Source organism: Fringilla coelebs, assembly GCF_963513975.1.
Source record: "Fringilla coelebs genome assembly, chromosome: 2".
Classification (NCBI taxonomy): Eukaryota; Metazoa; Chordata; class Aves; order Passeriformes; family Fringillidae; genus Fringilla; species Fringilla coelebs.
Genome location: NC_140029.1, coordinates 39,270,661 through 39,297,099, shown reverse-complemented (window position 1 = coordinate 39,297,099; position 26,439 = coordinate 39,270,661). Strand labels below are relative to the sequence as shown.

Here is a 26,439-nt window from a genome sequence, read left to right as displayed (position 1 = left end):
TTTATTTTCAAGCTAGAGGAGGGGTTTCTAAAGAGGGAATATGCTTACTTACTGCTACTACTAAGGAAAAATTCCTTACAGTTTTCCCTGCAAGATGGTTGGTGTGTTTTGATGAAAATGAGTATTTTTGTCTTGGTATTGGTCAAATATGCCCAAGAGAGATGATTCAAGTATGTGGTGGGGGAGTAGGAAATGATGGAATGGATTTGGTAAGGATTCATGATGCTATTACTTCTCACCAGCTTCTGAAAAGTTATCAGATAAAAAACACTTGCTTCGGTTTTAAAGTCATCAAGCCTCAAAAGTAATCAAACAATGGGAATAGATTTATAGGTATGTTTATTGCATCTAGACTCTTCTTCCTCAATGATTACTTTTATTTCTAAAATGAAAGTCTGCTTATATCTCCTGGCTCAAAGAAAAGGTCTCCTATAAACACTTTTTCTTATATTTGAGAAACATTAAAGCTAGTCTAGCTGTTACAATTTTATTGTTTACCTTAATCCAAATGCTTGGTAGAGCGTACAGAAGTGATCTCTTTGGCTATTTGATCAAAGCACATTGCAGATGAGATCAAAAGAGATTTGGCTTTTGAAAGAATCAGGTTTGATTCTATGATATGCTTATTGTTCTGAACCATCTGGGGCAGTTTGGGGAAGATATGCAATAGCAAATACTTAGCATGTGAAGCTTTTAGTTGAAGTGGTGAATAACCTTGGATTGGGTATATTCAAAGGACTGGTGTTGACCTATATCCTGTTGTGACAGCTGAGAGCAGCAGGTTGGAACTGCTGGATGAAATCCATACTCGGTTGCCCACTGTACTTTCTTCTTGTCACTACACAATGTCAAATCAAAGACACTTTTCTATTTTATTTTTTTTAACTGTTGCTTATTCTAGCTGTTTACTAATTCAAAGAGAATATGGACTTGGTGCCATGGTAGTACAATGGGAAAAGTAATTTAAATCAGTGGCAGACTGTGTCCAGTTTGAGCATCCACCCTACATAACTAGGCTGAGGTGGACTACAACTTGAAAATATAATAAAGTGGTGCTTTTCTTTCTCATTAGCTCTTTTGTTGCCTGCTGATTTTGTTGGATCTCTGTATCAAGTTGTAAATGGTGTGTGAAATAAAACACTTCTCAGCTGATGGATATGATCCTCATGATTACAAATGCTCTTCAGATTGCTGCGGTATGTTTTGTTTAGATCAGACACGGAAATCTACCTAATGCATAATGTTCACTTTAGAAAGGAGATAAGACCAGATAAGGAAAAAGACCAGTAGGAGCCAGCTTTTGATATCTGGGTAGTAGTGCTGGGAGTTCCTCACTGGCCAGTATCAATTCCCACCCCTCTCCTAATTATGAAAACAAAAATTAGAGACTTGAGACTTACACTTGACTTGTCAGCAGCACATTGGCAATCAATGCAGTGACTCTAAGCTTGAGATCCAGCTTCTGGTGATACAGTCAATTTAAAAAAAAAAATCTGTCTTAGCTTGCATATCCTTATTACATAGCTTTCACTGAATCAAATGAATATTCACTAAATGAATATATGTATTAGATGAGTACTTAAAAAGAAAGAAATCTATTCCAAAATGTGGTTTTTCTAAAAGGGTAGTATGAGTTTTAGTCTGTCGTGTTTTATAGTGGCACTTTGGTATGATAATGTCATTCTACTCTTTGAGAATTTATACTGTCAAGTGGGATAGGGCTTGGGGATCTCTGTGTGCCTCTGAAGTGAAAGAATGGAAACTTGGCAGCTCAAAGTCATTTTGGCATGAGGCTTGCTTAATGATTTCAGTATATAGACATGAATCATGACTCAATAGCTACTAAACCAGCTCTGTCTACCTTATCACAATCTGTTAATCGATATGTTTTTAGCTCCCAGCATAATGCTCCTAGTCACACAGACCCTGTCATTGGTCCCTATGCTAAACCCCTTTTCAAGATAGAAAACAAGAATATCCTCAACAGATTATCCCATCAAACAAGGAAAGCTGAGTGCAATGCAGCTTTCAAAGTGCCCAGTATGCACACAATAGCAATACTGTTTGAACCACCTGCACAATTTTCCAGCCGCCTAGGAGCAATATCTGTAGCCAGGTTGGAGTGTATTTAGCTGGGCAGAGCCAGGGCATTTGTCTCTGTAGAGCAACAATAGACACCCATATTCCTCAAACCAGCTGTACTTTTTGTGTCTGAAGATGTTGCTGGCAGATGTCAATTACTTTTAACCATTGTTTTATTTTCTTGATGTATTTTTAACTTCTGCCCCCCCCCCCCCCCCCCCCCCCCGCCCCCAACCTTTTTGTATAGCCTTAGTGGGCTCAGGCAGGTTACAAGTATGAGATGTCATTTTCATAATGACTCCACAAGGAAAACTGAAGGAGTAAAACAAAGCATTTGCTTTTGTTGCATGCAGCCTCTCTACTAGGTTTTGCAGAGAGGATCACTTCCCTGGTGAATGCTTGAAGAAAGCCCTTGCTGATTAGAGGTGATGAAGGCCATCACTTCTCCCTCTCCTTTTGTTTTGATTCTGTTGTTGTTAAGCTGAGGAGCTGATGCCTGTTGTGTGCTCTTTTCCTTGGTCTCTATGCTGGCATGCTCCCATTTCTAAAGTGAGATCTACCAAAGCAGCTAATGGTAATTTGCATCTATAAGTGCTACTTTAAAGAAAAGAGAGATAATTTCAGTGTGTGCACACGTGTTTGATTTATTCTAGTGGTTATGTGCTATTTGCTGCTCTTGTGATTGAGGACTGCCCATTCTGTGAATGTGCTTAATACTTTGAAAACTTGAAAGTTATGATGGCACCCCACACAATGTCAAAATGTGCATTTGAAGTAAAAGCCCAGCAATTCAGCTCATCTGGTCTTGTTCATAGCAGGTAAAAGGCTGCCTTGATGACACTTAGAGCAAATGAATTTCTCTCCTGCAGTCATGCACTGAATAAATTGCTTGATCTAGTTCGGTACAAAAGGACATGATCTATAAATAGTTAACAGAGCTTTCTTCAGGACAAGTGATCTATAGACTGGAACTCTCTCTTGGGGTCTTTTAAAAAAGTAAGTGCTCATATGAACAAAAGAAAGTTTGTTTTAAAAAAAGGCCTTTTTAATGAGATTGAAACTCGCATACTTTAACTTCCTTTTGAAAGTATCTGGCCAACCACTTCAAAAGTCCAAAAGGCTAACCTTACAGTCACTTGAAGAAAAGAAAAAAGGTCAATCTGATAATCTGATGTGAATATATTGTCAATAACTGAAAATACAAGATAAAACAGCTGGTTAATTTGAATCAAAGAAATTGCTGTCACATAAGCGTCAGTGAATTCAATTTTTACAGTTTTAGGCTTAAAGGAACTTCTTTTTATGACACTTTTAAACATTTGTCTGTATACCACACTGTTGGCCACAGGGTCTCTCTGTCCTATATGCTCCTTCATGCACTTTTTTTGGCAACTAACATTGCAGGTTTTTAGACTGTTGGTATTTGTAATAAGCAAAACTTCTAAGACATTTAAGTGTGCTAAAGGAAGTGTCCATCTACCAAATTTCATCATGTGGCATTTTAAGAAGGAAGAAAAAAATCTATAAAATCATAGACTCATTAATGTTGAAAAATATCTCCAGCATCAATGAGTCCAACCTTTAATCGAGCACACTGTGTCAGTTAAACCATAGCACAAAGCCAGACTTTCCAGGAAAATGCTGTGGCAGACAGTTCCAAAGGCTTTACTATAGTCCAGGTAGGCATTACCCACAACCTTTCCCTCATCCACTAGGTGGGTCACCTGGTCATAAGAGGAGACCAGGCTGGTCAAGCAGGACTTGCCTTTCCTCAACCCATGCTGGCTGGGCATGATGCTGTCCATACTGTGTGCCTGCACTCAATACAGTCTGTTCCATAACCTTTCCCAGCACCAAGGTCAGGTTGACAGGTCTCTGCCCAAATCCTCCTTCTGACCCTTCCTGTAAATGAGTGTCACACTGGTTAACCCCAGTCACCTGGGACAGCCCCAGTTAACCAGGACTGGTGATAAATAGTTGGGAGTGGCGTGGTGAGCTCTTCCAGCAGCTCCCTCAGCGCCCTTGGGTGGATCCCATCAGCCCCACGGAGCTGTGAGCATCTCAGTGGTGCAGCAGGTCACTCACTGCTTCCTCCTGGGCTGCAGGGGCTCTGTTCTGCTCCCTGGCCCTGACTGCCAGCTCAAGGGCTGGTTGTGCTGAGGAAAACCAGTCCTTCTGTTAAAGACTGAGGCAAAGAAGGTATTAAGTACCTCAGCCTTTTCCTCAGCTTGGTTACAAGTTCCCCTCAGCATCCAATAAAGGATGGAGATTTTCCTTGGCCTTCTTTTTTGTTGTTAATGTATTTATAAAAACACTTTTTATTATATTTCACAGCAGTTGCCAGATTGAGTTCTAGCTGAGCTTTCGCCTTTCTAATTTTCTCTCTACATGATTCTTGTACTCTTCCTGAGTTTGCTGCCCCTTCTTCCAAAGGTCATAAACTCTCATTTTTTCCCCTGAGTTCCAGCAAAAGCTTCCTGTTCAGCCAGGCTGATCTTCTTCCCTGCCAGCTTGTCTTTCAGTACATAGCAATGGCCTGCTCCCACACCTTTAAGATTTCCATCTTAAAAGTATGTCCAGCCTTTCTGGACCCTTTCTTAATAAGGGTGGTTTCCCAAGGGACTCTGAATCATTAAGTTCTCTTTCACTGAGTTGAGAGCAGTCATCTTGAAAATGCTCTCAATATGGATTTCCCTGCCGGTATGACCTGTGCATGTAAAGGTGAGGTTTTGGCGGCAGTGTGCATGCAGGCCAGGATCGTGATGGTGACGAGGGGGCAGGCATGTGTTGCTGGTGTGAATGTCAATCTTGTCAGTGTCTCCAGGACACATTTAGCACCAGGACTGGCACCAGAAAGCACAGCGTGTGCACATATGACTGGACAGAGCTTAAGAAGCAGAGATGTCACTGTGAATGCTTGGAGGCCAAAGGATCCTTAACTAGAGAGAAGAGAAAGCCATCTATTTAGAAATTTGCCATCTATTTAGAAAGTTTTTGGGAGAGCAAATCATTCTGTTCCTACAGAGTAACTGAAAGCTAAGTGTCCAGACTAGGAAATCACTTGAGCAGGTGAAGGTCAATGGATTGATCAGTTGAAAAAAAATTAAAATAGTATAGTACAGTCCCCTGATCTAGGAGAGGAAGTAGACTAAGACTTCTCTAAACAACTGAAGGAAATCTCTGACGCAGGATGTGCTGGTCATGGGGATCCCGACGTCTTCTGGAAAGGCAACATATGGGATGAATGGTGGAAGGTTTCTGAACAGTGTTTGAGATAACTATTTCATACTGGTACTGGATGGGTGAACTGGTGGTGTCACACCCAGATCTGCAACTCACTTCCAAGGAAGAACTGCTTGAGGAGGTGATTCCAAATACAGTCTTGGCTGTGATGGCCATGAAGTAAATGGCTGTTGTTTAGGATCCTGAAGGAAATGAAGAAAAAGATTAGCAGGGCATAGATCCTGGACACCAGGCTAGTGGATGTCAGTGTATTTATTTGTGCAAGGTGCTCCACTTGCGTTGGAGCAACTTCAGGTATCAGTGCAGGCTGGGGGATAAATGGATTGAAAGCAGCCATGCTGAGAAGGATTTGGGGGTGCTGCTGGATGAGAGGTTTCATGGGAGCCAGTAGTATTGTGGGCTGCACCAAAAACAGGATGGCCAGCAGGTGAGAAAGGTGATGCTGTCTCTCTACTCCGCTCTGGTAAGATCCATTTGAAGTGGCATCAACCTCGCAGACTTCTATGATAAATTGATAGGATTTGTGGTCTAAAGGAGAGCAGTGAATGTCATTTACCTTGACTTTAACAAGTCTTTTGGCATGATCTCAGTCAACAAGATAAAAAGCTATTTGAGTGGTCAGACTCAGTGGGCCATGGTTAATGGGTTGTAGTCTGCTTGGAGTGACTGCAAGGGTCTGTACTGTGACCAGTCATGTTCACCAACTGAATCAGTACTTAGAGGCAGCAGTGGGACTGCACAGTCCTTAGATCTACAGAGGACAGAATTGGAGAAAGTGCTCAATGCAGTCAAGGGCAATGCTGCCACCCAGTGGGACCTGGGCAAGCAAGAGGAATGGGCTAATGGGAACTTTGTAAAACTAACCAAAGCCAATGTCTGTCTTGTAGACACAGTGTTTGATGTGGTCTGAGATTTGAGTAGCAGGATCTAATGACCTCCCTCTATCTGCAGACTACACCTCTGTTAACAGAGCACAGGGCACTGATAGCAACTCTGGTGCCAGGGCATGCTGCTGACTCAGTCATGTTCTGCTGACATGTCTGCCCACACCTTCAAGTCCTTCTCCACAGAGCTGCTCCCTAGCCGGTCAGGTCGCAACACATCTTTGCAATGGGTTCATCATTCTTAAATGTTTGACTTAAAAATTAGTCTTGAGTTTCATGAAGTTTTCATTAGCCCCTTCCTCTTGCCTGCCTGGGCCCCCCTGATGGCATCCACGCTCTTGAGTGTTTCGCCCCGTTTTGTGCCATCTGTAAACTCGATGGGAGTATACTGTCACCTCTTCCAGGACTTGGTCCTGGAAAATGTCAAACACTTTGGGAGCAATCAGACCCTGGGTCACTATCAAATACAGTCCAAAGAACAGCAGATAAAGCATATACAAGAAGAAGTTTAACTAATAAGAACTGCCCACATGAGAAATCTTACTGGGTTTCTTTGCATTTATGCATAATTCATTTGCATTTATGAATGACAACGTACGAAGCACTATTTGGTTGCTGCTATTTCCTAATGTGGCAAATATGACTGATTTTGTTCAAGGTTCTTAAAGGCAATGTGGGGAAAGTTAGAGCAAGTTGTATAAGAAGACCCAATAATTTCCAAGATGACTCTGCAAATTATACATGTTCTTACAGACTCCAGGTAGCCAGTAATTTTCATGATAAGAAAGTGTGGTTATTTGTTATGAGAATATATAGATGCAAGATAGTGTTTGAACTCTTCTGCAAACTGTGATTTTTTTCTTTTTTTACTTTAAAGACTAGCAAAATATTTTACAAAATGCCTGGGGTTTCATGCATCATGCTTCTAAAGGAAGTCTTGGGCTCATCAGCCCCATAAAGACTTTCCTTGCATTCTTGAGGTTGCATGGGATTGCAAAAGGTAGGCTTTGAAAGAGTTTCCACTTGCATTTTCTATTCCCATGTGTTTCTCTGTTGGCTGGACAGTAGATTAGATGAGAATTTCATGCATTTTGTGAGAACTGAGAACCAAAAACTGTTTTGTCCAGCTCATTTGGCTTAGTCTGAGGTCACTACAGACTGTTGCTGAATACTGCTGCCTATGGCTGGACCTTCTGTTGCCACGCTGCTGCAAGTTCTCTGGTCACCCCCCCCCCCCCCCCCACCCCTTCTGCACAAGAAGCAATACCTATCTACCTGCTTTATAAAAATGTAAAGAATCTCCTTGCAGTTTTGGCATGGATGTTGTGGTTAGCAGTGATGGAGGTAAGGAGTCTTCTCCTTGAGACAGTTGCTTTTCCCACAGAAGAAGAGAGCTTTATGTAGGTTTGAACAGAGTCCTCAAACATATAAGCTACCTCATGCTTACAAGAGCTATGATTGCTGTTATCATTCCTTCCATGTAGGAATGATTTCAAGGTTCACTTTGTAGAGCCCTTGCTGCCCAGTGGATGTCCCTTAGATTAATGGCAGTTGAAGGGAGTGGAGGCTATGACAGTGAATATTCATGTATCTCCTGTGAAGAGTAATGTCTGTTTTCCTGAAAAGTACATTTTCATGGGCAGCTGTCTTGATCAGAGACTTCAGCAAGGCAGGTCTGGAGAGGATGATTTTTCATTTACTAGATCTGATTGATTAGAGAATGCCATCAGTTCCATTATAGCAAGAGGTAGACTTAAGGGCTGTAAGTCCTATGGCTAAGGGCGATATAGCCGAGTCGTTAGGCCCAGGACTCTCACCGTGCTGAGAGGCAGAATTGAAACCATGGGATTAAATCAGCAGAATTAAGTTAGTCAGACTCAAGGCTGGCATGAGGAACTTCAGGCATAATGTTTTGAAGGATCAGGCAGGAAACAAATGCTTTAGCTGCCCTCTAGTCTCCTGGAAAACCACCTTCATTTCCAGGAGAAAAGAAGTGACATGTGCCAGATGTACGCGAGACTTTGCATTAGTAAATTAACAGGGCTATAACACTCAGGCTTGTGCTGCCTTCTTTAATTGCCTGACATGCACACAGAATGCCAAATTATGTTCTCTAAAGGAAACTGAATGCAGATTATGCTTTGCAGCTCTTTGCACTATTGGTTAGCTGGTACATATCATGCTGAACATCAGGAACTCACTCCACAAGAGGTGAAGGGGCTGCTACTTGTGTAGTTCAGGTGCATGCCAGCGAAAGTCTGCAAAGTTGTGACAGTGGGGTAAGCTGTTGACCTTTTTCTAGCATTGTGCCTTGGACTTGTCACTCTTCTTTCTGAGACCTCATTTACAGTAGCTTTTGAATTGGAAATAATTGTGAAGGACTGTGGCTGCTTTCATCTTTTATGTCCTCACATAGGGACAAACAAACCTTTAAAAAAAGGGATAATTCACCACCACTATGTCACGTGGGTGTAGTGCAGTAATAGAAACAGTTACTGTGCATGCACAGACACATATATGTATACTTGGAACTGAGTAGTTAAAGATAAAGCTACACTATATAGGTGTGGTGTAAAGCACAATGTGACCCACTGCAGGAGTGAATTGACTGGGATCTTCTCCCTGCAGTTCCATTGAATGGTGATTTGTTCTTGGCTGTTTTAGGAGCAAAGAAACAAAGTAAGATGGGAAGTAGTTGATATAAAGTCATTAGTTAATCCCCATGTCCCCCTTCACACCCTGAACCCCCAGCCCCAAACCTAAAGCAAAAAGATCCTGGGTTTATTGCAGTGTTTATTAGGTTCAGTTATGATATCCATTGCTAGAGGAGGAATGAAGGCAAATGGAAACTTCTGACGAGTTCTTCTACTGTCTCCTTTCTTCACCTATTTCTACCTACTAGCCTTGCTAGGCTGTTGGCTGTTGAACTGCAGAAAGAAGGTTTGTTCTATTAAAGTATTGGTTTGATTTCAATCCCCATCTTCCCCTCCATCCCTGCTTTTTCCTTCATTTGTAGTAAAAGGAACATGATCACTACATAGTAAATATCTTATCCTCATTCCTTGTTAATTTTCTCTGATATCTTGATGTCCTGTTTTTGTCATCCTACCTATCAGAGCATATGCAGCCAAATTTCCTTGGGATTCTCTTAGCTTCACATCATCACTTGGTTACACGTGTGCTAATAATGCAAAGGTGGTGGGGTCTATCCCAGTATAGACCATTAATTTAAGAGTTGAACTCAATGATCCTTGTAGATCCCTTCCAACTGGGAATATTCTGTGATTTCTGTGATCTTCCTCAGTTGCACATACCATGGAGAGTTGCAGGTGAAGGCAGACCCTGTAGCTCCATTCTGCAAGAAGTCTGCTGCAGTTTATGGGATAAGCATTAGTTCACATAACCCTTCCTCTGACCCTCTGTTGTTTCTTGAATAGAGAAACCATAATAGTGGCAATGTATTATCTGCTGGTTTCTCTATTGCGCATAAGCAGCCTGGAGTGCCATGGTTTGTTTAGACTTAGCATCTGCTTGCCCTCTCCTTTCCGGGTGGTAACACCAGAAATGTTATGTAATCTGGAATCAAGAACAGAGAGACTTGTATAGACCCTTGTGAGGGATTTTGGACAGGTCATTTACCACTATGACAAAGAGGTTTACTCCTCTTTTGCTCATCTGTACAGTGACAAAAGAGCTAATGATTAGACTGAGTTTGTTGTGGAGGTATTGACATCCTGCCCCTGGAGCACCCTTTGCTAGAACTGTAGATAGCAGCTATAAATTTTCTCCGAGGCTGCATGTAAATCCTACGCTGCCGCAAGCAGTATGGTGTATACTTGAAGGACTTTTTGGTGACCAGTAGCCTGGTCTGCTTTGATGATGTCTCACCTCTGTCCCTGCAGACACATGGTAAATGATGTTTTCAGACCCAGACCCCAGTGAAGACAGTCTTTCTCTGGTTTTAGCAATAGTGACATTTAAAGAATTTAAATAATTGCCTTACCAAAGTTCAGTTGGTAATCACAGGGGGTTGAGACAGAGCGCTGGATTTGCTTTTCTCCATTTGGAAAAGTCTTTTTGAGATGTTTCTTCTGCTCTCAATAAAGATGGTATTTGCTGAAACATGTTTCCTGAGAGTGGTCTGGGTTCACCAGAGTGTTCCAGCTGCTCGGCAGTGCTCTGGAAATGCAAACCAGCTGCAGGTCTGGCTTAACTCAAGCCAGGTTTGTGGCTGGTTTGCATCACTGGAGCAGTGTAAAGTACCTGAAGCATGCCAGCTAATCTGGCCTATTGGTGAACCATTATAAATGACTTGTTTTTCTTCTTGTTCTTTACATGTAACTTTATTTATAGTAAAAGCCCATGGAAATTGCATAGATTTTATCACTAAGGCAAACTTTGTGTTCTAAACTAAAGTCTATAAAATTAGAGTGTTTTTTAAGCCAGAAGTTTTTCCTCTTAAATGAAATAAATTTATCAAATTACACACTGTTCCTCTGCCTCTGTTACGGATTTCTTTTAAGATGCTTCTTATTATTATTAGATCAGATAATGATAAGTCTGAGACCTAAAAGAGTAGGCTTTATAAGTTTTATTTTGCAAAAGGTGTGCCCAGCTTTTATTCTAAATGCATTGAATTTTTTTCTAGTTTATTGAGAATGTATGCAATACAGTAAATAATAGCTACCTACCTTCAATAGTATGATGACTGTTCAAAATATGCCATAAAAATTATCACCAATTACATTAGTCCATATGTAATAATGTTTTTCATAACCATCTCTTTCTCTGAGGCTGTTATAGTGTTGAATGTGTGGTGTGTGTGTTTTAAACACTATAATATCACAGAAGAATGATAGAAGTGTTATTTCAGCTATGCTGATCTACACTTTTTTCAGAACCCAGAATTTTTGCTCTTCACCTAGAAATATTTTTGCATAACAAATATGGTGTGATTTAAAATAAAACCCACTTTCTGGATAAGCATATTGGCTTTCAAGTCAGAAATTGTATTTCTCTGATCAGCTGTATATTGAAAGAATACATGTCAGAATTTGCAAAGTTTTTCTAGACTTTGAGGCAAAACGCCAAAGAATTAATTACTGCCTCATATTAATTAAGATAACAATGCAAAGCCCTTCATTAGAAGCATAGGGAAAGTTCTTCCTTGGTCCTTGGAGAGAATATTATATGCAAGCCCTGTTGTGTGGGTTGCAAGGTGTCACTGGAATTTATATGCATTACTTGTCTAATTGCAGTAAATGTAGCATGTCCAGATAGGTTTAAAAGTTGGATGGCTGTTTGTTACTTGCTGGAAATCACTTGAAACCTTGCTACTCAGAGGCAGCTGTTCACAGGTCCTTCACCTCTCCCCAGAGATAGCTGGAAGACTCTGTTGTTGGACCCTGTCTTTTATGGCAGAAGCAGTAAACATGACAGGTTGTTTGGGAGCCATCTGTTTTAAAATGGTTGCTGCTTTGTATGCAGTAATGAACTTGAGATCAGTTTTCTGTCTGTCTTCAATAGTAACAGCCTTGTTTGGTGTCACAACAGGTGGAAGTTGATGGGATGAAACTAAATGTGACCAGCGAGTGGAACCTGGCTTCACCCCTGTTGTCTGTCACCATTGATGGCACTCAGAGGACCATACAGGTAATCTCACCGAAGCCTCTTCGGGCATACAAATAATACTGAAACGTGGGGTCTAAACCTGCTGCATCACACAAATGATGTGATGCTGTACAAACAGCAGAATGTTTCTTCTTTGAGACAAATTCACTCCACTAAAGCTCTGGATGCACTCCAAGTTACCTAGAGTGTTGAGTAAGAAGTTCCTTATTTAGACAGAAGTTTACCCCAGTTTATAGGCTGTCTTTAATGGCTTGTGAGGAGACAGAGTTTCTTAATCACGTAAAAAATAAGAAATGCTTTAGTGCAAAAAACCAACCAACCAACCAAAAAAACTGATCAGCTGAAAGAAAATGAAAAAACTCCCTCCTAACCTAACCCACAACAAAATCCCACCTGGGGACCTACAGTAAAATTAGTCTCTCCCTCCTGTTTGGATTGTCTGATTGTTACACATCTGGGCCTTTGCAGTTTGAAAGTCACAGGGCAGCACATCTCCCATGTAACATGTTTTTTTATATACTTATAAGAAATATGATTCGTTCCATGATTTGAGAAGATAAACATAGAAAACATTCTAAACTCATGTGGCTCTAAGAAAAGAGGACTGAAAAGCTTTAAGTGGTTGTATTTTCTTTTCTTCTGAACACTTATGTCTTTGAAATCAACTCCAAACACCAGAGAATGCTTTTCTAAATGTAACCTCAGTCAGGATTTATATATTTGTTGACAAATCATTTATTTACAAATATCTATTGATCCTGGCAATAACGAAAAACAAATAAAAACGTACTGAAAGTATTTTTCTACATACAACAGTATCTATTTCCTATGCATTTGTCAGTGATACAATGGTCAGATTTCTCATAATTTACAATGAAATGCTTGAATTTGGTTTTTCATTTTTACCCCTGATAAATTACCCAGCTGGAAAATAATATTTTTGCTTTGATTAAATTTAAAAGACTGCAACTTGAAGATAAAAAATTATTGTATCTTTCAAGGTTAGTATTGCCTGAGAGTGAAATTTTCATTATCTTCCCAAGTAAATTCTGGACTTCTGTAGATTTCTTGGGAGGTTTATGCAAGCTTCAAGGAGTATGTATATCTAAAATAATTTTCTATTTTTAGATGTGTTTTTTCTTTTTTTACTATTTTACTATACTGGTCCATTTTGGTGCCGTTTTATAAAGTACATTCCTAATTTTGAACAGGAGAAAATACCAGTGTGTAAATCTATAAAACCTGCCTAGGTGAAAAGCATTATGTTTAGAATGGATAACTGTGTTCACAAGACCTCATTGCAAACTAAATTACTCTATGGCTAGATATATAACTAACAGTAGTAACACCTTTTAGCTAATAATAGTTGAATTTGCACATAAAATTAGTTTCAAAATTAGTGATCATATGATCTGAAGAAGCTTTCTTCTAGGAGCTGAGCCAGCAGTAGTGTTGCTTGCACGCCCTGAATATGACCAAACCCTATGAAATACTTCAGATCTAGCCACAGCAACATGCCATGAGCTGACTCCATGGTATCTAGCCAGCAGAATGTGGAATAAGCACATATGTTGTTTCCTTCTCAGATTTTATCTGCCTTTGCTTTTAGCGAAGAAACTCAGTAGCTTGAGAAGTTATTAATCTTTTAGTGTATATATGTAAATTTATGGGAACCTTAAACTTGACCTCTGATAGTCGCTCGCTGGAATCAAAATTGGTTTTTTGGTTATATATTTCTTAGACTTGCCCCACTGCAAGAACCAAATTAGACAAGTGTATTCCTGTAGGTCAATTTGTCTCCAAAAGCAATTGACCCCTGAGTCTTGAAGTATCTTCTTTCTGCAAAACTTAGCCCTAGAGCCATTTAAGCAACAAATATGGATGAATCGAATAATTCCAGCTGTGCTTTATTAATTTTCAGCCAATCCAATTTTTTTTCATAGTTGGTTTCATTCTTCTAAATTTGCTCAACTAAATACAATCTTTGTGAATGTTGTATTCCTTTGAAGGTTGGATTTATGCACCTTTGGCTCAATCTGGCCACAGTCTAGCAAAGCACTTAAACATAGAAACAGGGAATAATTTTAAAATGTTTTGGCTTGAAATATATTTATGTAATTGTAGTGTAGACATTCAAATTTTTGCATATCTGTTGCATGTTTAAAAATAAGTAGTTAAGCACGCTTCTGTATTTTTACTCCTCTGCTAAAGGGTCAATGAGAATTAGAGCAAAGCAGAACACCAACTCTGCTGCAGAGTTATGAAGGGTCTTTGAGTTTAAAACCCACATTTTCTAGGACATTTTCCAGAGTATGGGACCCGAGTGCCTGAGGAGAAGTATATGCCCTGGTCACAGTCTGTTTAGGGCATACCAGGGCACAAGAAAGATGTGTGGCAGCCCCCCTCCTCCTGCTTTTGTTTCCTGTGTGAGGAAGCCCATCTGTGTGCAGCAGATGGGAGCTGCAGAGTGCCTGGCCAGGTCCCCAGATGAGAGTGGGACCAGAACCCTGGGGTATACTGCAGGTCCTGTGGCTGCAGCATAAGGGCTCTGAAATCATTGTGCTGCTTTGGGTTACTGTGAAATCCATAGGATGTTATAAAAAGTGATGAAGTGGTGAAAACTTGGGATCATTTGGGCAAGAGACTTCTGAGATACAGTTTCCAGGAATAGGGGTGTGGGCAGACCCCATGGCATTTCTTGTAGTACTCAGATTTCATCATGGGGGATTTTTTGTAGCTGTTTTTAGTAGTTTCTCAGTTAATCCCAGTTTCTCAGCATTTTCTCTACTTATGACTAAACTCTACCTCTCATTTGGTGAGGCTGAATTTAACACATCCTGAAGTGTAGGATTTTGTTCAGCAAGGAAATGACATTTTCTTGTAAGAAATACTTGTTTCAAAAGATGTTAGTGGCTCAGAATTTGACTTACACCTAGCTCTTATGAATTTGGACTTTGCTGAAAATAAAAGAACTATAGGAATAAAGTTGCAATATGCCTTCCTCAAATTTGAAGGGATTGGGTTTTATTTAATTGCAAATGCATGTTTAAAATACTCATATATATAAAACAGGATTTGAATATGATATAACCTTTTAGGAAATATTTAGGAAATTAATAAATGAGAGTCTTAATGATTCCTGTGAAGAGTGAGTGGAAAAGTAGAGGTTGATTTGAGTTGTGGAAAAGAAAAACAAACATTCCAGTGGAAACTGGAAGGGAGAGTGGTGGCTCAGTATGGTATCCTGAAAAGTAATGACAGTTGGAAGAAAGACAACAGGCATATTTTGGGAGCATTTTTACTTCTCTGTCTCTTCTCCCATACACAAGCAAGCTGTATTTCAGTGAGCTCTGTGCCAACAGAAGTTGTCTATGACCTCTTCTGTCTCCCAGTATGAACTGAGGAGCAGGTGGAAGGAAGGAAAAAGCTGTCTTTTTCCATAGATTTTGAACATCATCCCCCATCCTCATGGGAACTAGAATCTAAGGGGACCTCAAGATAAGGAATCCATGGAGTCCAGCAGATGGACTTGAACTTAACTGCAGCTCTGTCCTTACTAGTCAGGTTGCATGGGACAACCTTCTGCTGGGACACTGCACAGGAACACCAGGTATCAACAGGGTGAGCAGGTTGCTCAAGAAAAAATGAGTCTAAGAGGAGATCCTCAAAGCAAAAACTGCTTGTGTTTGGACAAGTTCTCAAAAAACACCGCTGACCACTCAGATTTCGAGGCTGTTCTATGGCAATGCTACATGGATGAATTTTACAACTGCTTAGTGCTGTTGAATGCTCTGCCTTCATTGATCCCACAATTAAACACTCAACTCATCCTTAAATACCTTTTATTTGCAGATAGCTCCCTGTAGCAAAAGGATGCTGAGCCAAAACCATAGAGTGGTTTAGTTTGAATTATTTGTCACCATCTTTGCCAATGCTTTTGTAACCCTTAGTTCCATCACATGCACCCAGCCTTTTCACTGCCAAACTCCTGGGCCCACACCTCTGCTGTCTTGCTGTTATGAAACCTTCTACCCCACAGAGGTACTGTAGGCATTCTGCCTGGACCCTGGAAAACTTTTTGTGGCTTTTGGCACCTTCAGCAAAGCAATTTTACAATAGCATTGGTGATACCTCCTTTTCTGTGCTTCCTGGCTTTCAGAGAATTAGTCTCTGATGAAACTCTGTGGTGAGAACTCAACTGGACAGGGTCCTGAGCAATTCAGTATCCCTTTGACATTAGCCTTGCATTGAACAGGGAATATGACTACCTGATTTCCAGAGGTCCCTTCCAGCATAACTGCTCTGTGTCTGTTGGGCATGCCAAACTCTACAGTAAAGAGGTCTTTATCAGTCACAGCAAGGTGTAATTAAGAGAGTAATGGAGTTGCTAAACAAGAACATGATCCTGTAAAGCTGAAATCATCAGTCTCAAGCTTCAAGTGTTTTTGTGAATGAAATAGATGAAGATTTATCAGGGGAGCTTTCTCTACTTAGTGTTAAAGGGAATTAGGTGGTGGCATCACTTATTTTTTCATTTAATTTATTTATTGCATCAACAATTGCAGCAGGAGTAGTATATTCTGCATCCTGGGGTATGACAAATATAAGTGCTTCTCTGATACAGTGTTTCTTTAGATTATTATTTTGGTCTATAATAACAGAAGAAATGAGAATGCTGTAGGTTATGAAGTCTTTGTTCCCGAGAAATATCTGACAGGAGAACAAAGCCTTTGCCCAAGTATTCATTTCCTGCAACTCTTTAGAGACTTTTTTCATATGTGTAATTCTTTTACTTTTGTAAGAAAAATTACCTTTTTTTCATTTTGCTGTTTTGAAATCTCAGATGTAGTCTGTGATAATGATATGATACATTATATAGGTTTTCAATCTAAAGTACCATTACCTCAGAACATTCATTTTCTTAACCCCTGAAAATTATTTTGGGAAGGTTTAGTGAGTGGTGTTCATGACTGCTTGACAGTCCATTTTTTTGTGCTGTGTCAATTACTGCACATACTCCGCCGTTGTCTTTTAACCATGACTTCAAAATTACTCTTGATAGGTTGTCTCCAGAAGAGGGACTCAGAATGATCTTTAGACATTTGGTTATCCTATATCCACATAGCTGTACTTTTGGGTAGAGAAAAGCCAGTGGGAGCCCCAGCACTGAATTCCTGATGGCCCACACTGATTAACCTGTAGCTCACTCCCTGTTTTTTTTTTCAGCCTGTTCCAGTTTTGACTAACCTAGCCAAATCTGGTACAAATTTCTTGTCTGTGGTTCAAATGGAGAATATGTGAAGGGAAAGGGAAAATTAAAAGGGAATAAAAGCTCATGAAACTACAGCAGAAGAAGAACTAAAAGCACACACCACTACCTTTACCAATTCTTTAATGAAAATGAATATATTTTCTTTTTTTTCATTCAGAAAGGAAATGAGTGATCAACTGATATGCTAAATCAATCCCTGTCTTACTCAAGATGTTAATTAAATAACGTTAGTTGTCATGGTATCATATGTCATATTTTATTCTCTTGGAGCTATCCATTTTCAAGACAAACAATATTGGGATGAATAACTATAAGGATTCTGTATGTGTCCAAGGAACAAAGCATTGTGTTCAGTTGCTGACAGACTCATAGTTTTATGATATCTAAACACTGAAAGATGAGAAATGGTTCTCTTGAACATGGTAACACATTCAGAGAGCAAAGGGGAAGGAAGAGGAGGGGCATAAGAGTAAGAAAGGACTATGGATCCTGTCAGGAATTTTTCTCAGGGCAGACAGACATTATCAGATCTAGAATCATATGGCAGCATTTTGACTGCATGATTCCCCCCCTTATTAGGACCAAGATGTATCCTGGCATGCCAAAACAAGGGTAAAGCTTCCAGAAGTTCTAGTCACGTTGTGATTTAATGTAGTAACAGCAAAAATTTAGAAGAAGACTAAAATTTAGAGAAGACTGAATGCCTAATTATTGTATTGTTGTAAATCTCAGGTTGAAGTAAATGTCCTTTAGATTAATTCTTTACTAACATCAAATAAACAGTATTTCCTCTGGAGGTTTTCTTTGGTTGTTGTTGGGGAGGTGGGATTAGGTGGTTTTTTGTTTGTTTTGTTTTGATTTTTTTTTGTTAGTTCTAAGATCTGTCATCTACTTCTTTGTAATGCCTACCTATCTCAGAGGATTAAAGAAACACATGAACGTACTTACAAGGCACTCTCTGTATATGTGGTGGCATACCTGCAGTGGTTTTAATATTTAAAAAAAAAAACTTAGCAAAAAGAAGTAACAGTCACACTGGATATCCCATAAAGAAATATTGGGAAGGATTTGTGTTTCTATTTTTCTCTTTATGGGAGGACAGAATTTCCCAAGTCATCTACTGCAATTGAATCCCAGGCATTAAGAGAACTCCTAAAAAGTAGTGATATGATGCCTCAGCCTCTTGGAAACTGCACCTGCACAGTTATCTGTGTGGATTGATGCCCTGTAAGCCATTCACCCTGTATTTAACATCTATATTTGTACTGTTTGGGAACAGATTCCATTTTGTCCCTGGGAAGGGTCTGAGGTAGCTTGCAACAGGGGCCAGGGGAGGCTAGTATTTTAGCATTCTGGCAGGATCCCTTTTAATGGGAAAGACTACTTCAGCACAGTGCCACTAACATCAGTCTCAGACATCTTTCACAATCAAAACACTTCACATACAGCACTTGATCATCTTTCCCCACTGGCTGACTGCTGCCCTTGTAAGAACCTGGGAAATGTGGACATGCCCTGAGGAAGAACAGCTCACTGAGGCCTCTTTTACTGTAAAGTGTGAACTGAAACTGGTAATGGCTGAGGGTAGGGCAGTGCACAAAATCAAGCTAACTTCCCATCTGTAGTTTAATGCTCTAGGGGGAGACAATGATGGCATCAAAAATGCCGAATGTTAAATTGTGAAAAAGTGGGGTGATTCCCAAAGTGGAAAGGCTTGTGAGGGTGAACAAGTCTGAATGTGCAGGGCAATATAGGCAGACTCCAGCATACTACAAATCTTTGCTAGTCTGGGATTACATCCCTCCACTGGGATTTTGCACAGTGCAAAGGCAGTCCTGAAATGAAGTTCTACTTGCTAGAAGGAGAGGGAAAATGAGAGTGGTAAGGTCAAATCAATCACCCTTTTTTGTTGAGAGGATGACTTAAAGATTTCGCAGATACTTCTGCAGCTTTTTCCTGCTTTCTGACCCAACCATGGGACTCCACAGGTAGGAATGACAGAGGTGGAAGATGGAGCTTTCCAGTTGTTCAAGCACCCTCATGTATACAAAATCTCACAGATTAAGTACTAGCAAATGAATCTGTTAGAATTTTACAAGGTAAATGACTGTGGTTTTTTCCCCCCTGACTTCCCTATGGTGGGAATAATTTATTTTTTAATTAAACCTATCTGGGGTTGATTCTGGCCTGTGTTTTGTTAGGTGGAATTTTCAAAAATTTATAAGTATTCACCAAAAGACAGCACCCTCCATTTGAAGTTCCTGGCAAAAGATGTTCAGAATTTTTGTTAGTGAATAGTTGAAATTAAGCAATAGGAGCTGGACTGCAGGAAATTCTGCATTCTGAAAAACAGCATCATGCTGGGAAACTACCACTGTTTTGCTCAAAATTTTATCTGTAGCCTATCCATAAATTTTCTGGGCTTGTAATTTCGGTTTTGGTTTGGTAGTTTGCTACATGTTTTTTCAACTGGGAATATAGTCATGCCATATCTTGAAAAAATTGCAAAATACACTGGCTGAGTGACAATCTGTATGTTTTCTGTCTCCAGAAAAAAAGAAATGGTCTCCAGCTTTTGCTTTTGGCAAATAAAACCTTTTACTTTACCTTTTACTTTGGTTTTACTTTTAGTAAAAAAAAAAGTTCAAGATTGTATTTGAGAAGGTTGTGTATCTATTTATTTGATTGCCTTTGCCAGGTCAAATTACTTTTGAGCATTACTTTTTCATTTGTAAGCAAAGCAAAAAAAAAATTTGCTTTTGGTTGCTGGAGTTTCTTTGTTTTTGTATCGTTCCTTCTCTGCAGCTGCTGCCTTCCAGTAGCTTGGAGAGTCTTAGAGACCAGAAGATTTGTGGAAAATATTCTAAGATCTTGTTGTTGTCTAATAATGTCAGTTAAGAATGTCTTTCAGTAATATATATTATGTTTTCTTGAGCTGCTTTATCCTTCTTCATGTAAAGGTTGTTATCATTTTTATCTGCTAGTGCTCATCCATTGCAGGCTTAATGCAAGGCTGATTGTAACCCTATTGCATCTTCCAATGAATACATCATTGATACCCAGCTAAGTGGAAATAATTTTCTAAGGCAAAGAAGAAGAATTTAAAGTCATATCACACTACCCTCTTGTAACTTACTGGGATTTACAGATTAAAATGATTATTTATGAAATGACTGTGGTATAGCATACACAAGATAGAGGAGGAGATTCAAACACATTTTGTATGATTGTATACACTTTTGTATTTTTACATGTGTGCATAAGCATTTTGTTTGTATATACATAGCATATGCAGTATAACATACTGTAACCTGTGTGTGTAAAAATACATATAATATTTACGTAACACTCACCCATTTGACAGCTTTGAGACTGCAGATGGATTTTTTGAAATTGTGGGGTTTTTTTCACATTTGAGTTAGCTTGTTACTTTCTCATAAGGAAAGAAAAATATACTTTTAACTCACATGATAATAGTTAAGTTAGTCTGAAGCTCTGAATCAACCAGAAAAGAAATTGGTTATATCTAAGATAGCATAATTTATGCCAACAATGTAATTTTACTGTATTGGCAGGTAAACACATGGGGGTGTTTTGTCTTTGAACAAATGATAAATTCCCCTTGCCTTTTTGCTGTAAGCCTCCTAGCAAATAATTTGCAATTTATTAGGAGAGCAATGACAATGCATATAATTAGCTATTCTCTATTGTTACCTCTATTTGATTACTTTCCTGCTATCACATGCAATATGAAACCATCTATTATGAGGTATAGAATATGTAAATATCTAACTTTACAAGAGAAACTGGAGACTGGTCCTTTTTCTAAAGAGGTGGGAAATAAAAGAATAATTGTTAACCATGTCCTTTCATTTTCTTGAAAACATCAATTACATTTACAAATCCCAGAAGCACAAGCCTGCCAGTGGAACAGAAATAATTCTTTTCAGAAAAATCTAATCACATCTAATAGCTGAAATTTATTTACTGTAATTTGAAACATTAATTATGATAATGTTCTGACTTCTTTTGTAACAGTTCTCAAAGCCTGGCAGTTCTCTTTTCTGTTTTGCTGTAACATGTGTTTTGTGACTTGGAGAATTTCTCTATCTTTCTTTATTCTTTGTTTTTTACATTCAACCATGAGGGAAGTGTCTTTTCCCTCTCTGTTTCTTAACTATTTTCTTCACTTTCCCCATTATTCTCCCCCTACCCTTGTCCCCCTAGAAGTTGATTTAAGAGATGGATTTTATTGCTTATACTGACTTTAAATGCAATTGACACTGACTGAAATGCTTTTTTGGACGCAGCACACAGTAGCAGTGGGAAACTGCTGTAGAGTGATACCAGTGTGCTCCAACAGTGTCAGGGCAGGAAAAATGCTGTTGATATCTTTGTCTTGACTTGAGGCTGAGGCTTTAGAAGGTGCCTTCTTTATATACATATTTATTTGGCTTCATTATTTTATTCATTATTTTTGCAAGGGCTTGGTTTTTGCTATGCTAGCTTTTTTGGCTGCAAGTAAAGAAAATCTGTGTGAGGAAGTACTTTAATGATTTGCTTTTCAGTTGTGAAAAGTAAGTCAAGTTGTCAAGATACCTGGCTTTACTCTGAAAGCCTTTAAAGAAAATGACAAAAGGGCCTCTATTTTTCTTTTTGTTTTGTTTTGTTTTTTAAGTTGTGTTTTTCTGTGTGACAGGGAGATTAGCCAAAAAAATGGAATTTTTATTAGGACATGAAAAGGTCTCTAATGACCCTTGAAAGCGGACAAAAGGGTAGCACAATAAGTGACAGAACTCTAACGAGGGTGGAGGGCATTCCAGGAAAAAAAGAAATTAAATCCTTTAATTTTTTTCGGCTTGCCATTTTCTGACAGCTTATCAAGTGGTTGGGACTTGTTTGTTTTGGCATGTGGTTCATTCATTGTAGGCAGCCGGTACTTTGTTCTTCTTTGTGGTTTCCAAAACCTGATTGTGTTTATCCTAGACTGTGGGAAAAGTGTATATTCCTGTTTCCTTTATAAAAGTAAACGTCAGGTTTTGTATGAAATTTTATTTCCCATATTTTCCATTCCATTAATCATTATTGTTGAAATATGTCAGGCTCTGGCACATCACCCTTTGTTTTCCTATGATTGTACAGATTGCAATGTCAGTGTGTGACCTGTTAAGTCAAAAAATAAGCATGTTTGGGCTGTAGTAATTATTACTTCATAAAGTGTGGCTGAGGAACATGCACCATTAGTGAAAAGGGATTAGGATTTAATTTATTGCTATTAAAGTTGTTTTGGGGCATGTCTAGCTATTGTGGTGCAGCGCTTTCTCATTTGGTCTAGACAAGACAAGACTTAGGGGAGCCATGATTAGGGCTCTTCATATACCTGGAGGTAGCTGTAGAAAGGAAGGGAATAATGTGTGTTTCCTGTGTGTAGCAAAACAGATGAGAATTAATATGAATAATACAGTTTGAAGTAAGGGTTATTTTAATCAAATATTGGGAAAAACTTCCTAATGGTAAAGATGCAGAACACTGGGATAAATTACAATTGAAAGATTTTGAGAATGAGTTAGAAACACATCACTTGGGAGTGACGCTGGTGTGTTTGGAATCTGCTGGAGTCTTAGGCTAGAAGATCTCTCAAGGTTATTTGCAGCCCTATTCTTACGATTTTTTGTCTTTAAAACGCTGAAGTTTTAAAGTTTGCAGTTCTTTGCAATAATACTCATCTTCTCACATCTGCGCTTTAGTACTTTTATGTACACTTGGCATTGTGTAAAAGGGCTGTGTGTTTATTGTGTAAAATGAGGGCTGTGTTCCTGGAGTAGGGACCTGTGTGGGCCATAGCTTAGGTATGAGGAATGCAATGTGAGAAAAATGTTTTGACACTGAAGGAGAAAACTATTCACAGGAAGAAAGAATTATTTATACGTTTTGCATATTTAAATTATGTTTAATACTGTGTGAAACCAGTAATATATTTTCTCTTGCATTGTCTTGCGGCTTACTGACAATGTAATATTTGAAGACTCTTTAATAACTTCAATCAACTCCTGAACCACAGTAGGTGACCAGACATTTCATGAGGTCATTTTTTTTTTCTGTTTTCAAAGTAGCATCATTGGAGGTTTGCATTTTAAAAAGAGATTAAAATGTCTCTCATTAGGAGAGAATGAAGATAATACTAAATGTGAGTAACAGGAATACAGAATCACAGAGATGGCAGAAGCCTCATTATTCATGATATTCGAGCACAAGGTTGCTCTGTGTTGTACTTGGCCATATTTGCCTTCATTGTCCTTCAAAAACAAAATTTTATTGAATTGACTGAACTAAAACCAAAATCTGAGATGAAGTATTATTTAGACTTCTACTACTTCTACTGAAGGAAATTATTTTATCTGTTTAATGTATAGATTTAGGTATTAAATTATTTTTGATTACTTTACAGTGATGTGACAAAGAAAATAGAATGGTAACAAATTTTGAGTTGCTTTAATCAATTCTTACATTTGTGTTTTTCAGCGAATTTCTCGGAATGCCTCTGGAGAGACCAGCATTCAGTTTCTAGGCACAGTGGTAAGTTTGTAATAACTGTGTATTAACAAGAGTTAAATTTGTAGAAGAATATAATGTAAACAGAAAGCAGCTAAATTACACTTCTAGTACATTTACACCTGTGGTTATGGGGGGTCAGTATTATGTGTAAATATTCTGAGTTTAGCAGGTGAATGTAGGCCAACTGAAGCTAACTTCCAAGGCACAGTATCTATGTTCTACTTTTCTACTGATTCGAGTCTGCACCTGTTTCACTTAGAAGGGATCTAAAAGTAACTGCTTGTAGATGTGTAAGCTTATTGCAATATAATGAGGTTTGGTGCACATCAGGGTCAGTCCCACTCTTCCTCAACCCATCAACTTTCTGATCTCTATTGCTTCACCATATCACATACCCCTATATCCCAGAGTGGATATCCCAGTAACTGTCTTAGGAAAAACTGTTTAGTATTGCAAAGTGCTCTGTTCTTGTATCACTCTAACCAGATTTGGTAGCTCTGTAATTATCTCAGATTTTGTTTGCTGGATAGAAGTATGCCTAAAATCCCAATCAGATTTTATATTGTCAGACAGAATTTACTCTATAAAACTGTTCTGTGGAGCACTCACATATAATATACAGGTTTTAAGTTAGGTCATGGATGCTTATATACATACATGTGATTGAAACAACTTCCAGTTCTGTGATTTGCACTATTAAAATGCAGCCATTGAATTTTTCCGAAGTTCCATATGCAACTAAAAATAGTTCTGAAAATGAAATAAAATTGAAGTATCCTCCAAAGTTATCCTCCTTGCTGCCAATAGATTTCACTGTAGTGATATTAACAGTGCAAAACCTAGGAATGAAACATTCCATTTACAATTTAGTCCCAACATCTTTAAGCACTATTTGTTTTGGACACAAGTGGATTAGGATTGCATATGGTCATGCTTTCATTCTACTTGTGATTGGTTCTCCTGCAAGTGCTGTGAAGCCATTGTTGGTAAGGTGTAACATGGTAAAGGTAAACTTAACAAGAATACCATACATGTTTGTTTTTAGAAATGAAAAGTGCCCCTAATATTTTTTACTTCTATAAATACATCTCTGTGTATGCATATTTATTTATTTGTCTTAATCACAAGCAGAGTAGCAGTAGCATAAAGACATAAAAATGAAGTTTTGTTCTGCGCTATTGTATTTATGATGATGCTTTGGCTCTGGAGTTGCAACCTGTATATGTGAGATTGCTGCTAGGTGGCTGATCAGATAGTCTTTGTGTGAGAAGAAAATAATTACTCCAAGTAGATGAGATATAAACACACATAAAGCTTGATAATACTGGCTAAATTTTAGTTGATTTCTCTCTAAGTGGGTGCTGTAGTAGGGAAGGTTCTGATTGTGTATTTAGTGACATGAAATATTAAAACTGTTGTTCAAATTAGATATGAAAATATTTTGTATTCTTCTGTTAGAAGTGCCCTGAAGTCTCACTTACAGACCAGGACTCATGTACTGGGCCTTATGCAACAGGAAAATATTATAAAAGAGGGAATTGATGTGCTTTTTGTGTTAAGAAAAATGACGATGAAACAGCTAATGCCTTGTAATGTATGTTAGATCTTAATAGCTCGTGTGTGTTTATTGAATCCTAGTTATTTGAGGAAATCAAGTTTGTGATTACAACTAAATTCTCAGGAGGACTAAACAGAAAAGCCTTGTGTACTCTGAGATTTTTTTATTTAATATAAATTATGCATGTCTTGCTGATCAAACCCAGAGAGACAACTTCAGCAATCAGGGTAGAGAAACAGTAATGAAGTCTGCTTCCCAGGGTTTGTTCCAATACCAGTTTTCCCAGAGAATCCAATCTGTGCCTGTGCTTCTCTCAGTTCTTCTAGCCCACTCCTTCTTTCCCCCAAGTCCTACCTTTTCATTTGTCCTTTGCTCATTTGTCATTTGCTCATTTCATGTGCCCTTTTACCGGTCTGATTTAAACTCAATATGCTCAGTTTAGGCAATGGGGTAGAAGATACAATGATACCCACCACAGACTGCTGCTCATGTAGATCTACAGTCTCTATGTGTGTACATGTGCACACACAAAATGTAAATGTTCCAACAAAGAAAATGTTATCTTAATGAATGCCCTAGAAATACATTTTGAGTTCACCATTACTTATCTCTTATTAAACCCTTGCTAAGTGCAGTTGACTTAGGAAGTGTTTGAAAGGAAAATTTAGCAGAAAAAGACTCTTGATTGCTTATTATTATTTTTATTATTATGCATTGTTATCAACATAATAAACAGGTTGCAAAGTTACTTCTCTAATTTTTTTATTTTTTTTTTTTTAGTAGCAAACATAAAGGACAACTCTGAGCATTCTGTTCTTTTTGATCAGGGCAAATATTGATGGTGGTACCAGGCAGGACTGTGCTATGGAGTGTACAGACCACTGACTTGTCCAGCAAAATATATTTTTAGAACCAGCTTGTAAGGAGCACAGCTTGCCTGACTTGTCAGGAAGGCATCAACTTCAATAAATGGCTTCACATAATTTTTTGACATTGTAGAAACAACTCTGCTGGCTGGATTTTGACAAAACACAAGCCCCTGCTTCAGGAAGGCATCTGACACTCTGAGGGGAAGTGAAAGCTGTGCTTCTCTATTAGAAATATCCTGGCTGTTCCAGTTAGTTAGGTGGAGGACAGAGAAGACTGCATTGCAGATGAAAGACAACAGTATAATATGGATTTGCTGCATAACATATGGTAAACATCTGGACAGT

At 38.7% G+C, this 26,439-nt stretch overlaps 1 protein-coding gene across 1 annotated transcript in view; it reads left to right on the top strand.

Moving 5' to 3' along the window:
• PCCA (propionyl-CoA carboxylase subunit alpha) overlaps window positions 1-26,439 on the top strand; it is a 270,787-nt gene that overhangs the window by 188,763 nt on the left and 55,585 nt on the right. Inside the window, exons 20-21 of the mRNA XM_084201347.1 lie at window positions 11,763-11,861; window positions 23,635-23,688. Of these exons, the coding sequence (XP_084057473.1) occupies window positions 11,763-11,861; window positions 23,635-23,688 (153 nt within the window). The remainder of the gene's footprint in view (window positions 1-11,762; window positions 11,862-23,634; window positions 23,689-26,439) is intronic.